General features: G+C 39.9%; 1 protein-coding gene across 3 annotated transcripts in view; it reads right to left on the bottom strand.

Moving 5' to 3' along the window:
* Positions 1-16430, bottom strand: part of ACSL5 (acyl-CoA synthetase long chain family member 5) — a 35029-nt gene that overhangs the window by 9863 nt on the left and 8736 nt on the right. For 2 of the 3 annotated variants that reach the window (XM_089509902.1, XM_089509901.1), the window contains exons 2-12: positions 8584-8772; positions 8144-8252; positions 7023-7087; positions 6844-6945; positions 6174-6273; positions 4325-4503; positions 2630-2662; positions 2473-2524; positions 1315-1388; positions 565-642; positions 86-220 (exon numbers count right to left, since the gene is read on the bottom strand). In XM_089509902.1, coding sequence (XP_089366028.1) covers positions 86-220; positions 565-642; positions 1315-1388; positions 2473-2524; positions 2630-2662; positions 4325-4503; positions 6174-6273; positions 6844-6945; positions 7023-7087; positions 8144-8252; positions 8584-8739 — 1083 coding nt within the window. In that variant the 5' untranslated portion in view covers positions 8740-8772. The remainder of the gene's footprint in view (positions 1-85; positions 221-564; positions 643-1314; positions 1389-2472; positions 2525-2629; positions 2663-4324; positions 4504-6173; positions 6274-6843; positions 6946-7022; positions 7088-8143; positions 8253-8583; positions 8773-16430) is intronic. The other variant, XM_089509903.1, reaches the window with a different exon arrangement.

Here is a 16430-nt window from a genome sequence, read left to right as displayed (position 1 = left end):
CTGACTATGAACACAACTGCTACCATTTCTATTGCAATATACAGAATCAAATTGAAATCTGTTTTAAATCAAGTCAACATTTCACCTTGTCATAGATCCTATTGAGCAGCCTTGGCACCACTGGAAAAATTGTTGGCTTCAAAGCTTTCATGTCATCAGTTAGAAGTCTAATATCTCCTTGGAAGAATCCCACTTTTGCTCCATTGCTGTACATCACAGTCTGGAATGGAAACAGAGAATGTTCTTCAGTACATTTCTGTATCCTCAAATCAGATCAAGACTTCCAAGGTAAACCTTTTGTAGACCTTTACAATGACCTAGATATTATTCATTGACAAGTAATTGCCAAACGGTGATATTTGAGAATAGTGGATATATCAACAGGAGGGATGATGGCCAAACCTGTCGTTTCCACTATCTTCTATGTTCAAACGTTGGTCAATTCTATTCAGAAACAAATTGAAACAGACTACTAACCCATGTTTAAATAGTAGACAAATAAAGTAAACACTGCTTTCTGTCAAAGGGGTCTAAGGATCAAAGGTAATTTAGGAAGTCATTTACCTGCACTACTCTCTCAAACATGTGAGCTAGCGGAAGATATGACATCGATATGTCTGATGGCTGGCAAGGAGAAGTCATCTGGAAGAAAAGAAGCAAGTGGTATTATGGTGGTGTTACCTCATTGTCCTACAAAACTACTGAAAAGTTGCATGATTTCAATATAGGCCAGATGGGCAAGTCAGTTGCAAGGGGGGACAGGGGCTCAATCATTCTCATGCATTTAGAAGGTTTGTATCTAAGATTTACAAAACAATTATTGTAAAACTTAAGGCTCTAGTGTAGAAATTAAATTCAGTACATGGAGGGAAAACAGGATAAAATTTGGAGCTTTCTTTATAGGTGAATATCAATATTAGCAAAAAAGGCTATCACAAGGATGATGCATCAGTGGAACTTGTATCCATTAAAGATACATAAGATCAATAAAAAGTCTATTTACAAATGCTAGAGAGGATATCGAGCAGTAAAGAACACACATGGCTATATTGTTCTAAAATAATTGAAATCTAGAAAAATATTACCACATGGCAAAACAGAATGAAAAACCAAATCATGATACTTAATTGGATCCTTACTGATAATGTCAGTTTTTGATTTTGGTAGTTTAGTCTAAATGGCTTAGCTTTGTATTATTTTTGTATTACTCATAAGTTTTTGATTATGATATGAGCTTTTGGGGTTTTTTTAGTGTTTCTGTCTTTTTTTAAATGAGGCTGCTCTACAGCATATTAGTTTGACACCTGAACTTACCTCAATGCTCTTTATAAAAGCTGCAGCATTAGCAACAACACCTTCATGTGTTAGCAAGGCTCCTTTAGGGTCACCTATAAAACACATGCACATGAATGAGATCTAGCTTTCAGAAACAGGTCATGCAAGAGGCATGCTATTCATGATGCCATTCTTGCTTTAAGAACTATACCTCAGTTTGACTGACTTTTAATTTTGAAGAAAAAATCCTTCAAGTGTTCCAGCCCTGCTATCAGCATCTCAGTGTAGAAGCTTCACTGTTTGCAGAAAAATATTCCATCATCCCACTACTCTTCCAAGCAGCTGTTTCTTCTTCCAAATGTGCTATTTGTATTGCAAGCACACTTTTCTGCATATTCGGCAGGTGTGTACATAGGAAACAAGTCTGGCATGCCCAACCCAGATATGGAACACATTCTGGATAAAGGCCATGTAACTGCAGTCATGAAGTGACTGGTTTAACAATTCATTTTAGAAAGCAAGAACATTGTGGGCATGTAAATATATTGCATCATCACAAACAAGGACATTTACTATTACAGCTGGCAACATGTGATCTTTTCTTTAAGAGCAGTTCCACATAGCAGTACTGAAAGACTCCTGTTCAGCCCCTTGGCCATTGTGCTGTGGGATGCCACAGGGTTCCATTCTAACTCCTATGCTGAACATCTATATGAGGCCACTAGGGAAGTCTTTACGAGTTTTGAGGACAGGTGCCATCAGTGTGCTGAAGACACTTAGCTCTACTTCTCCATGCTATTCAAGTCAGCTTGGGTTCTGAAGGTCCTGAGGCAATGCCTAGATGCTGGGCCAAAAAATACAAAAAAGCAAACAAACCTGAAGCTGAACTTAAGCTGAATCATGAAAAGATGGAGGTTTTATGGACTGATGGGTTTGGGCATTAGGTAGATTGCCTGCCCTTGATTGGGTGTGTGTGTAATCTAGGAATACTCCTACATCCATCCTTGTCACTGGAGGCCCATATAGACCTAGTGGCTCAGAGTGCTTGGTGTCACCAACTATGGCCTTTCCTGGACATGATAACTTAGCCATAGTAGTCCATGCACTGTAACTTCACAATTAGACTGCTGCAATGCACGCTGTGTGTGGCTAGCCCTGAAGATGACTCAAACAATGATATTACTTCAGGTAACCCACCTGTTGTTCCACTTGTGAAGCAGACCATACTGAGATCTTCTGGTTTGGGAGGCTGAAATTAGATAATGTGAGTACTGAGTAGAACCAAATACATCACATCATACCTGGTGATAAATAGGCATGGTTTATTGCGTAAACTGTAAAAATGAGTACTTACAACTGGTTTGCTCAAGTTGTTTCTTCCAAGTGTCTATAAAGGGAGGGGAAAAAACAGGATTATGCCATTCATTCTAGGGATGAGAATAGGTGGCACATGAAATGGCCTCTAAACTGATTTGTTCAGTCATAGATGACTGAAGCAAAAAAGTGTAGAATGAAGTTCTGAAGACAAGTACAGACTGAAAAAGTAGTTTTAGACTACAAGTTCCAGTGGCCATACTGGCTGGAGGATCCTGGAAGTTGTCACCCAAAGAAATAATTTCCCCCCAAACTTCATATACAGGCACCCCTCCGTTTTTGCATGGGATCTGTTCCGGACCCCCTCGCGAAAATGAAAATCACAGATATTCAAGCATCATTGGCTTGAATGGGGGTGTGCGCCTGCAAATACCCACGCGCACATGCTGTGGGCATGCACCCCATTTTTAGCCCCTCCATTTGCCCCTTGTGAGTAAGCAAGGGTCGTGGATCTGAAGTCTGCGAAAATGGAGGAGCGACTGTATAAGTTTGACAAATCTTGATTGGAAATATTTCATCTATATCAGCAACTAACTTCTATTCATAATACTCACAACTGTAGAGAAAATCCTGATCTCTCTCATACACACACACACACACAATTGAACTACAAGCCATTAAAAAGACAGAGAAATCAACCTAGGGACAGTTCTTATCTTTAGACAACAATTGCCTGGCGCATTGACCATTTCAATTTTAACTTATGAATCCTATTGTGGGAGAAAGGTGGGATATCAATCCTGGAAATTAAATAAATAAATAAATAAATAAATGAAAATTTATTTATTTATTTATTTATTTATTAGATTTATATCTCATCTTTCTTCCAAAATAAGAGTTAGGATCTAGCTTTTATGGCTAGGTTTGTTATAAAAAGTTCCACGCTGGCAAATGCATGGAGAATGGTGTGGGCATTAAAAAGTTACAGTATAGGTAAGGGACTGAAAGCACATAGCCATGCAGCAAACACAGAAGAGACAAGTGCCACATGCTAAAAGATGGTCAACTGTTTATTAGTGTTTAAAAAGCCCACTAATAAACAGTTAACCATCTTTTAGCACATGGAGCTTGTCTCCACTGTGTTTGCTGCATTAAAAGGTTACAATGTTTTACTTTACATTGTCTATAAAAATGGAATATCATCAATATATGTAGATGAAGAGGCTCACAGATCGCAACAGAAACTGTTCAACACCAAGCATAACAATAATCTATAAAATTGACAGGGAGCTAAGATAGTAATCTTTCCAGTGTGTAAACAGCCATAGCCACAACTAACTAAAACAGCTAAAAGTAAGATGCTAGGTCAGCTTTCCCCAAGCTAGTATCTTCCAAATGTGCTATGATACCACTCCCATTATCTCCAAGCACCAAAATAATACAATATATTTGGCTGGGAATGGAGGGAGTTGTTGTTCAACACATCCAGAAGGCTGATTATGGAATGTAGTACTAGGCCGTTAAAGAATTCTATGAGAAGTTGCTCAGCATCAGGCTTTGTTTCCATGTGGACTTCCAAGTCATACTTGGAGATCTGTACATTCAAACTGGCCATGAAATCTGTGCTGGGAGAAACCTAGGACATAAATTAAATTACTCAACTGCACCACACCAAGGAAGCTTATTTTTGGAGCATCTAAATAGAGAAGATCCTACCACCAACAGGTTGCAGTACCTCAATATCTCGCAATGAAATAATTTCAATCCCTGCTTTAGCTCCTGTCTCTTTTAGATTGTCTTCAAAAGGATCCATCAGAATAATTATTTTCAGTCCTGGTGTCTTCTTTTGTTGACAGTTCTCAAGAACCACCTGTGCCTTTTCTGGTTTGTCACAGATCACTGTAGATATGTCAGCTGAAAGAATACAAGTCACAATTGAAAAAACTGCATCTTGTCCACAGGAACCAAGTTATACATGAGATATGCAAGTATAACTTCAGCTTGCTGAGGAGACTCCACCTGTTGACACATTTGCAAGTAGGAATGTATTAAAAATTCTCACATTTGTTTACATTACATCCAAATTCCATAACCATTTTACAGAGATCCCATTTCTGCGGAAGCTCATATTTCAAGCCTTGAGTTCTTTAAAAAATAATACAAGATATTTTGGCTGACATTTTTGTGGCACTCATGTGGGCCAGTAACCTCTGTGACTCACAAAAACAAGACATGGATGTCTGTTTTCATCACAAAGAATCACAGACAACTGATATTGCTCATAAATTCATTACCAGGAATGCAGGCCTTATATTGGTCTTTTTAGAGCCAGGATGGGGAACAACAGACCTCCAAGTGTTTTTGGATTCAGCATGTTATGGAGGATCACAGGTACCTTACTCTTGCTTTGGAGACAACAATGGCCTACAGCAGATGTAAGAATCATGTGGCCTTCCTATCAGGAGTACTACTCCCGCTCGAGGTAATTAGTACAACCAATGATGAAGAATGCCAAGAGTTATGCCCTGACAATATCTAGAGGGCTATATGATTCCAACCGTTGGCCTATATATACCAGCACTACCAAGAACACTTACAACTAAACAAGCTGCATTGAAATGTGCAATGTCAATTTTAACTGCAAAGGCTGTTAAGAAAGGGAGTGATTCAAACTATAGAAATGGCATAGACATTTTCCATCTTAAGCCAACCATTATGTTTACACACGTTATGCTAAAGGACAACCTTTCTAATACATGTTTCTTTGCTCAGAGCTGCTGGAAGAGGGAGAGGATGGGAGAAGATGTCAGATATCTTCCTCTGTGACTTCCAGTTTTTAATCACTCCTTCTAAGGTTCTTTAGTTAACTTAAGAACAGACCGTCAGGTTACCATTACACAAGTTTCTGTCATTTGGGTCTTTACCTGCTATAATTGCAAGTTGTACCATGCTCTGAAATGAGAAGAGAGCTTGTCCAGACTAGTACAGAGAACTCATTACTGTTATTATATCCCAAGAGATAAATTCTCCTGTACATTTAGTTTTGACAAGCTTTACTCTCAGGATTTAACCTAACAGATTTTCATCTCCTGAAAAGCATTAGGGGGCATTTAACAACTGAAATAGAACAGGTGATTAAATCTAGTTTATTCAGAACCCTTTTTTTGCCACTGCCAGCTTCATTAAATTTATGACAAGCCACTTCCAAAAGCTGACAGAACTGTTATCATGTAAGATCTTTCATTGCTCAATTCTCATAATTCACTCCTATTTTCAAAGTAACATTGTTCCATCAAACTAAGCAGGAATTGGATTAAAGCAACAGAGAATACCCAGGCCAGGGAGGGCATCCACCCACAAATTTTGGCCTTGAACATCATTTAGCCACTGCTATATACACTAAAGAAGCAGGTATAATTTTTTTCTGAGCCAGAGTTAATCAGAGTTCTGGCATTCAAAAAGCAAAGTTTCTAAACCGAGGAAAAAACCTACTCATTTCTATTGAGGATCAATCAGATTTCACTTTTCATAGTCACTTGCTAAGAGATGGATTTTCTTCATAAATATGGAGAGCAGATGCTTACCTTTATTAATAATGTACACAATTGCTTCTGGGCCCAGTGTGTCATAAAGAGGAACTGCCACCATTGAATAAGTGTAACAGGCAAGCTCAGATATAATCCACTGTGAGAGAAAATGGAAAAGTAACTTCACATTTATGCTAGCATATGGAATGATATATTTAATATTAGGCACATGTTAGTAACCCTTCCCTTTGGGCTCCAGGTATTAATGTTCTACACTGGGGGGCTTGAGGTTGTAAACTTCAAAGCTTTAACTGCTACACAAAGAAACTTTAGAAGAATGACCAAGAGAGGACATGACAACTAGATGTTACTACCTAAATTATACAGAGAGTTGCAGCATTGTACAGTTTACATTAGGAAATCCTTAGCACATCAAATACTATGTCTAGCTATATAGTCAGCAGATATTTTCCTTAAGAAAAGACCAGAAAAATAGAGTTTGTAAAATAGATTGTACGCCATAGGCAGGTTTACTCTTATATATTTATTGTTTTTATGTACAGTCCTGTGCAAATCTACAGTGCTATATAAAATAATAATAATAATAATAATAATAATAATAATACATGGATCCATTATGGAAACACTCAGCTGTTCCCACATTGTAGCAAACTCAGGCATACTCTTACTATACATACAACCTGAATTAGAGTCTAGAAGAAATTACCTCTGGTCTGTTCTGAGCAAAGATGCCGACAAACTGATCCGATGAAGGTTTACAACCTTTGTGTATGAGACCTGATCCCAAGTATTCAGCTCTGTCCAGAACCTAGAAAAACCAGAGAAAGTCAGCATCTATATGCAAGAGTTTTTGGATTATTTGTCCAAAACACTTTTATAACTAACCTGTTGGTAGGACAGCCACTGATATGGTTGCTTTGGTTTTCTGTATCCTAAACAAGGACCATTTTCTGCAAAAGAAAATAAGATTAAGCATCTTAAAAGAAATCAGAAGTGGCTATTTAAACTGACAGCTAGCTATGGGCCAAACTACACATGATTCAGGAGATTCGGGACTAGCTCACTATATTCATTTGGGAGGGGGGAGGTCTATGAGGTATTAACCATTTTCTTCAGAGCTGCTGTTTGAACTGTGTCCAATTTGTGTGTAAAGAGGAAGACAAACAATATGTGATTTATATTCACTTTGCCCAGTCTCCCCACAGGCTTGAAAAAACAGCTGGGTGCTCCACATTAGAGTTTTGACCAGGGAAACTGTCTACTCATTCTCCTTCAGAACTAGTGTTCTGATCAAATTTGGGCATAGCCCCATCACACCACACTGGAAGTAAAGTGTTTTCTTCTATGGTCTCTTTCACACTATGCAGTTATAGCACTTTGATATCATGGGCCATCCTTATGAGTCCTAGAATTTGTAATTTTGTGAGGCATTTTTCATTCACTGATAAAGAACACAAGTGCCACACTATACTACAAAAACCAGGATTCCACCGGATGGCACCATGGTATTGAAGTGCTAATAACTGTATTGTGTGAAAAAGATCATAAAAGGTACGTCATAGCCTATCATTCGCTCTCAAGATTCATGTTCCAATAAATGGAAGTAAAACTTCTCATTTCATACCAGTTGTTCAGATGCTATAAGGGGGCTTAAAATGATCCAGAAAGAATTCATATTAGATTTCATGTGGATCCAATTGAAAAACCAGTTGTTTGAGAGTAGCACATCATCACAGCTAGCAATCACTGTAGCTAGAATAATTTAATCATTATGGATGACCACTGTGAACCAATGTTTTCCTTGTAATGAACAGCAGCAAAGAAATGTTTTGACAAAGTCTTACTGTTAGCACTTTTATACATAGCTTCTTTAGCAGGCACTTATCCCTCCAATAACTAAGTTTGGCATAAGGCCCATTATCAAAATGCGGATAAAATCACAAGATGAAAATGACTATGTGCCTTTGGCTTAGCAGTAGAGATTTCAAAGCCAACTGCTTGCTTACCTGATACATAACGTCCTCTCCGGAAAGTTTCATACAAGGTCTTTGCATCTTCATAGTAATAAGAAAGAAGCTTGCCTTCGGGTACAAGTGCACTTCTTCTAGCTCCTCCCTATATGCAAAAACTGAGGTTAACATCTGTATAAGGTCCAGTCAACATTCAGGCTTTTTGTCATGATCTGTACTCATGCCAGTCTTCTCTTTTACACTGAGATGAAAGCAGTCATGCCAATTTATAAACATGAGAGCAGTGCAGCTAGTGATGGTCTTATTAATGCCATCTTCTCAATTTGGGTTCAGACTTGCCAGGCTCCCTTTCTGAGATTCTGAAAAAACTAAAAAGCTTATGAGTAGAAGCATAATTTGCAGATATCTAATGATGAACAGGGGCTCAAAAACTCATGCATTTGAACCTAAAGTTCACAGAATGACCTTGCTTTTACCTCAGTGCCAATGGACTGCTTGTTCAAGTCAACCGGGGGTGCAACTGGTTTTGGTTTGGTTATCAGCCATAGGAAGACTGTTGTTCCAAATGTAATAAGGCCAATCAAAGCAGGAGTTGGGAGCGGTGAAAACAATAGCTGAAGTATCCAAATCATCCTTTTCAATCAGTGCTGGCAGACTAATGAAGCCTAAAGTAAAAGGGGCAGAAAGTCGTGAATATGCTTTACTTTTCCATAAACAGCGGAATAAAATTATTTCAGATTCACATGTTACAATAAACCTGGGCCAATGCCATAAGAGATAAGCTTGCATCTAGACAAAAAGTAACCAATCTATCACAATGTATATCAAGATCAGAAATGACAGGCAATAAGAACCATGAATATTGATGCTATTATTGGTAAATAATACACTTAACCTTTGATGGGATTTGCTTTCGGGATCCCACATAGATACCAAAATCCATGGATACTCAAGCCCCATTAAACACAATTGTATATAAAATGGCAAAATAAAGGTTTGCTTTTGGGAATTAAAAAAATATATTTTCAAACCATGGATGGTTGAACCCACAGATAAATAATCTGTGGATATGGAGGGCATGCTATAATGCTATTGATGCTGTTATGTGCTTTCAGGTTGTTTCCAATTTATGGTGAACTTATCAGGAGTTTTTCTTGGCAAGATTTGTTCAGAGGGGGTTTGCCATTGTCTTCCTTCTAGGGCTGAGAGAGTGCAACTCACCCAAGGTCACCCAGGGTTTTCTACACTGCTCTGGCTTTCAATAATACTATATAGAGTGCCAATGTTATACAGCCAAATTTGGTTGGAATAGAAGCCTTCACAGTCATGACAGATCTTAAGCTGGTGCTGTTGATTATCCATCTCAGCCAAATCCAAGACTACCTGTTTTTATTTATTTATGTCCTGCTTTGCTCTCAATATGGGACATAAGGCAGCTTACAGCATAGGTTAAAACAAAATGCAGCTAACACAATTCAGACTAAAAAAAAAAATCTTTGAAAAGAGACAAGCAATCATACTGGGGGAAAAACCTAATTGAAAATAGTTTAGAAACCATTCAAATAAATAATGAAGTCAAAGGGACAGCAAAACTCCCCCAATTTAAACCACTTTTTTGCAACAATGCAGTTAGCAGCTAAAAATCTAAATAGTAAGATCTTTGCCATTATCATTCCTTGAATTGAGAGGGAACGGGTGCCAACTACCCTTCCAGGTAGACAATTCCACAGTCTGGGAACAGCCAACATGAAGACGAACAATACAATACATATGAGCAACAATGCAAACTGCAGATGTCATATTGTTTCCCTTGGTCTGCACTCCTATGCACAATTAATTGGACATTTTTGTTGTTATTTATGCATCTTTAAGTCAATTTGGATATACTGCAACCCTGTCACAGGGTTTCCTTGATGCAATTTAGTCAGAAGAGATATGCCACTACTTTTCTCTAAAGCTAAGAGAGTGTGAGTTGCCCCAGGTAGCCCTGTGCGTTTCCAAGGCTGAGCAGAAATTTGAACCTTGGTCTCATGGAGCCCTAGTCCAACACTCAACCCATTAAAGTGTGCTGGATCTCTGTTTAGAAGTAGTGTTAAACTCTGTAAAGTTTCTGTATGAATACACAGCCAGGATTCAACAATATATCCACCAAACTTCACAAAGAAGATTGCATTTCCTGTAATCATGCAGCCTCCACAGATCCTTAGCAAGACTTTGTCCATTCTGTACAATTCTCCATACCACTCAAATTTCTGCTCTTCCCAGATCTCCCCACTTCTATAACAAGAGATACTGAGAGTATATGGGGGCTCAATGGCAAGGGAAACTAATTGACCTTCTTCCCTCAACCAATTTATTACGTGCTGCTCATAAGAATTTTAAGTCACCACATTCATTTATTGGAATAGATTGTGACTGATATGAAAAGGCAAGTTAATAGATTGTTAGAAAGCTTAAGATAGTTCAAAGTAGGAGTGGGCAAATGAGGAAGGCGAGCATGCCCCTTCCCATTGTACCCATCCAGAAAGGTATGTTTGCTCCCAAATGCCTTCTAGGGTGGACAGGGGCATTTTCACCATGTTTGTAGACCCATAGGTCACTTTAGGCCCCTGAAGGGGCTTTTTTGAACTTTAAATGTCAAAACTTTGCAGATGCTCTCTTCTAGCAATTGCCCCTCTCTTCAAAAAAATCAACTCAGGCCCGAGACAGACAGGTGGGAAGGGGCTGATTCTAGGGTTTGGGAGCGTGCAGCAACTGCAAACTCCCGAACCCTGGTCTGTATGGATGCCACCAGCATGGCAGCCTCCTGTCCATACAGGGGCCGCCACAATGACGCAAGCACAGCACCGCATCCGCACGTCAGGGCACCGTGCTTGCATCATTGACACAACACAGTGCTTGGTGCGGAGGGAGCCCGCATGGTTTGGTTGTTGCAGGCTCTCTTTGGAGGGAAAACGGGCAGACTGTCCCTTAGTTCCATTGTCACACTCCCAACCCAAACAAAAGCTGACAGGCACATCTGATGTGGACAGTACTGCAGATGTACCTGTCACCTTTTTTTTTTGTTCCTCCTCTTACCCCACCCTTCCGTGCCTTCAACTGTTTCCATGTGCCCTCAGAGACAGCTTTGCATGCTAGAGAGGGCATGTGTGCTATAGGTTCACCACCACAGGACTAGAATAAAAATTGAACAAAATTAAAAGGAAAAAAAGCATTGCTATTTTTTCAGGAAGCTAACATTCCAACTTGAATATCTTTTTAACATTTAAAAAGCAGAAGTACAGTGCAGAGGTATCAAGCAAGAGATGGTGTCAGGCAAACTAAGCTGGTTTTGATGTCAGTGATTGCATGATGTCTTTAGTTAAAATGAGGAAGGAAGGGGTCTGTGGGCATTTAAATGAGGCTGAGGTAGGTGATCTGATAAGTCATCATCATCATTTACCCACCACATTGCATGGATCAAAGTGGGAAACAACAACAGATTAATATACAACATACAGCATCAGTTAAAAATGCACCCCATCAGTTAAAAACACACATCATCCATTTATAAGAATAAGACAGACAAATACACTAAAAATCATCCATATTTAAAAAATCATAATTTACAATTTACAATTTTAAATAATGTCTGGATAAGGCAGCCAGAATAGGCTGGTCTTTAATGTTGTTGGCAGGTCATTCTACAGTCTAGGGGCAGCTGCCACTGGGTGACAGCTGCCAACCTAGTTCTGGCTGACTGGGGTAAATGTCTCCCAGAGGATGTGAGAATGCATGGCAGATTATATGGGAGGATGCAATCCCATAGGTAACCCAAACCATGTAGGGCTTTAAAAGATGTGATATGACCACTCCTGGATGTATGGGTAACGAATCTGGGGGCTGTGCTTTGAACTAACTGAAGTTTCCAAACTTGGTACAGAGGTAACCCAATGTACAGTATTACAAAAATCTAGCCTTGAGGTTACCAGTGAGTGCACTACCATCTTTAGGTCCTCCAGCTCTATGAAGGGATGCAGCTACCATAACAGTCAAAGCTGATAGTAAACATTCCTGGTCATCACATGTATCTGAGCTGTCATTTGGAGCATGATCCAGAAGCACTCCTAAGCTGTGAACACCGTATCTCAGAGGGAGTGTAACCCCATCCAGGACTGGGTGACACACTTCCAAAGCCAGGTTAGGACGCTTGACAGTAAGCACCTTCATCTTGTCTGGATTCAGCTTCAATTTGTTTTTCCTCATCCAGTCCATTATTTCCCCTGTGCATTCATGAATACACACTATCCTTAGCTGAGGCCGTTTTTGAACGAATGGAGAAATATATGATTATTTCCCCTCGAGTAATCCCTAGGCAGAATACTGGAAGCATGACTGGAAAAAAAATTAATCCTCCACTTTTGAAAATATGAAATCCTCACACAAACCTGAACAACAGCGATTTGTCTGCCATATTTACAGGTGATTTAAAAGTAATGGCAAAGTAAAATTTTCAATATTTTTAACTGTGGTAGTTAATTATGTTGTTTTAATTAGCTAGGTTTAGTGGAGTAGACATGAGTCCATACATGCAAAGAATAATTAGACAGCCCAAGTACTGATCAGGATGTGCAGAACTGAAACTGTCTTGGGAAAGGCAGTCTTTATTTCTATCTCTCCTCATATACACCTTAATTATCAAATGTTCTCCCACATATCTCTCCTTCAGCAGCTAAAGTGTAACCCATACACATAGGACCATGTTCACCTATATCCACATAGTTCTCAGAAGTGAATTTGGAAGTATTACTTTAAGTGAAAAGTTATGTGATACCTGAGTAGCATAGGGATGGGCAATTTGTAACCCTTCAGATAGTACTGCAGTGCAACTCCCATCAGCACCTGCCAGCATGTCATTATGACAGCTGCAGGCCAAGAATATCTTGGGTGCCACAAATGTTTGCTCCTAAACTAGAGTTAAGAAACCATTAATCTAGGTTACACATTATATTCACCATGTACTGTACAGTTTTTCGTGTTAAGTATTATGATTACTCTGATAATATTGGTCAGAATTAAATGAAATATTAGAAAACCTTGGTAAGATCAGAGTCATGGGGCAATCATTAGAGAAAGCACTAGTACAGATCAGGTGGTAAAACTGCACCAACAGTGAAGTGAAGATTCTCCACACTGTACAAGGAGAGCAAGCTTCTGTGCCCATTTATATTTGGGAGATACTGAGAATTGGGCCATTGAGCAGCTTAAACCACGAGAGGGCTCCCAAGCCCCAGTTAAAGTATTTAAACTTAGTGCTATGTTTGTTTGTCCAAGAGGGCTGGGAAAGTCAAGAGGGCTGGGAGAGATGGGCTAGTAGCTGTTTATCCTTCCTTTTCTGCAACATGTAAACATGTTATTTGTAGTTACTGTTAGTCCTTATTGATGCCAAATGACAGTATCTTGCATAAGTTTTGAAACACCCCCTCCCATTTTTCCACATTTTGTTGTGTTACACCTGGAACTGAAATGGATTTAATTGGTATTGTTGCCACACGATGCACACAAGACACTCAACCTGTGAAAGTAAAATGTTTTATTGTGGTACAAAAGTTAAAAAAACAAACTGGCACTTACACTAGTTGCATAAGTATTCATCCCCTTTGCTGTGACATGCTTAAATAAGCTCAGTGCAACTTCAGAATTTTGTAAGCCTGGGGGCAAGGGGGTTGTTTTGTTGTTCTTTTACTTGTATAGTGCATCTGCAGCTGATATGGCAGAAACTGTTCATAACACAACTATCACCTGGAAGTGCCACAAATCTAGACATTGTGGAAGAAGCGAACCTCAGTTTCCAAAAGGCATGTACCTTTGCTCCACTAGTGGGACTTTGCTCTTTGCAGGACTGAGACTGTGACTCAGAAGGTACTGCTCAGCATCCAGCACAGCTGCCTTGTCTGTCTGGGACATAAAAGCAGGTCTCTTGGAGGGATAGGTCCACTGTTGGTGGGGCAGCTGCCAAATGGGGGAATGCCAAATGGAAGTCACCCCTTTGGGGGACTGTCAAGATGAGTCCCACTCACCCATCTATTTTCCTATTGTGGCAACCCAAAGGGATTTTTTTATCTCTTTGCCGCCACCAATTTGTTACTGCCCCCTTTTAAAAATTTCTCTAAACTTTGTTTTAAAATGCTTTATATTAGTAGTGTGGATATATAATGTATATACTCATGTATAAGTCTAGAAATTTAGGTCAAAAAATTGACCCAAAAAATCTGAGTTGACTTATCCACGGGTCAATGTACATAGTGTATCTTAACTCTTATTTAAAAGAAGGAACCATCTCCTGGTGAAAACCAAGAGTATAATCTATCCTGGGAGCAATGAATCCCTCTACTCTCTCATCCATCCAGCCTTAAGAGTAAGCACAAAGAGTTATGTCTGCTGGAATTTTTTAAGTTCTTTGACATTGTTTTGCTTTGCTTCATCCTTTAGACCCTTTGCTATATGCCCCTAGGTTTTACCCTTGACTTACCCATGCATTATAGCAAATCCATTATTTTGGTTCCCAAACCTGCCCTCAACTTATACATGAGGTCGACTTATTGTCGAGTATATACGGTACTCAAACTGCAAACAAGGTTTTGTTAAAATGAAAATGGAACTTTATTTATAAAAAATATTTCATTACTAGAAGATGGATTAGACAATTGCTACTTCATACAATGGTCTTACTTGTTTCACTTTTTGATTTTACTTTCTTGAGCAGGGTACAGACTGCCTCTTTGGGGTGGCCTGCATGCGCCCCTTTACTCCACAGATTGGGGCCAGGGCAGCCACACCAGCAGCCCAGAGGCCCCAATCCAGCGCTTTTCAAGACCAGGGAGAAGTGGCAAAAAGGTCCCGAAAAGGGGTGTCCTTGGGACTTCATGCCCCAGGAGACCCTGGGAGCCACAGCCAGGGGAGAAAGGGGCCGCTTGGCCCCCTTTCCCCCTGGCGTCGTTCCCACAGCCATTTGTGGCTGAGGGAACGAGGCGTGACCTCAGAAGAAGTTCCATTTCGGAGCTCCTTTGTGCGCCATGCCCAGGCCGCTGTAAGCGGCCTGGGATGGCACAACGATGTCACACATGCGCTGTGCCATTTGAACACGGCACGTGTGATGTAATCATGGTGGCCTCCCATGTGGACGGGAGGCCGCCATGATTACTCCCCCATCACATGCTAGGATTAGGCCGCATATGGGCGGAGGATCCCAAGGCAACCCTAGCACATGATGAGGATGCCACGTAAAGCCTGTCTGTACCAGGCCTTAGTCTTTATTTTGTTTCAGTTACAGTTCCTCTTCCTCCACTCTCCTGAGAGAACAATGGCTACTGTTACACTGTCTTTCTTTTGGGTTATTTTCCTTAAAACCCTATTAACTAACTCCTATTAATTAACTAGCTTCTCTGGCTATCTCTATCCCGCAGGATATTTCTCTACATTAACTTCCTCAGTTTGAGTTCTGTATGGATTTTAAGTTCCTCACTTCTGGACTTTAACCTCATTCCTCTCTGGAAACCTCACTACAACTGTCCCTTTCTGAACTTAACTGAAACCTTATCTGACTTCGAACTGTAACTAATTGACTATTTATTCTTTCCAACCTTTGATTTGATTGGCTGCCTTCTCTACACAAGGAGCCACTTTGGGAATATATAAGGACAATGGCCTGTCCTTCAAAAGTGGTTATTTCATAATACCACCCGCCTGTCTGTATAGTTATTGATTGTTTTAACAGCAATTGCTTTGTCTGTCCAATGAAGGAAGGATGCTTTTTGTGGGTTTTTTGGGCTATGTGGCCATGTTCTAGAAGAGTTTATTCCTGATGTTTCACCATGCATTCTCTGAAGATGCCAGCCACAGATGCTGGTGAAACATTAATAAATAAATAAATAAATAAATAAATAACTTTATTTATATACCGCCCTTCGAAACATCAGGGCAGTTAACAGCAATATTCAATACAATTTATAAAAACAATACCATTAAAACAGTAATAAAAGAACTTGTGCCAGATCACAAACAACTGACAGAGGGGGGAAGAGGACTCTCAGGGCAAAGAATCAGGGGTAAGCCTGCTTGAAAAAGAATGTTTTTAGCCCCTTCTTAAATTGGGCCAGGGAGGTTGCTGAACGGAGCTCGATGGGCAGCAAGTTCCAGAGGGTGGGGGCCGAGATGGAAAAGGCCCTTCTAGTGGTGTTAACCAATCTAGCCTCCGGAACTCTTAACAAATGCTGCCCGGTGGATCTGAGTGTGCGGGGCGGATTGTACGGAGAGAGGCGGTCCTTTAAGTACCCTGGGCCCA

The sequence above is a fragment of the Sceloporus occidentalis genome, unplaced genomic scaffold (assembly GCF_023333645.1).
Source record: "Sceloporus occidentalis isolate IW3139 unplaced genomic scaffold, rSceOcc1.0.p SCAF_2, whole genome shotgun sequence".
Taxonomy (NCBI): domain Eukaryota; kingdom Metazoa; phylum Chordata; class Lepidosauria; order Squamata; family Phrynosomatidae; genus Sceloporus; species Sceloporus occidentalis.
This window is presented reverse-complemented; position numbering and strand designations above follow the sequence as displayed.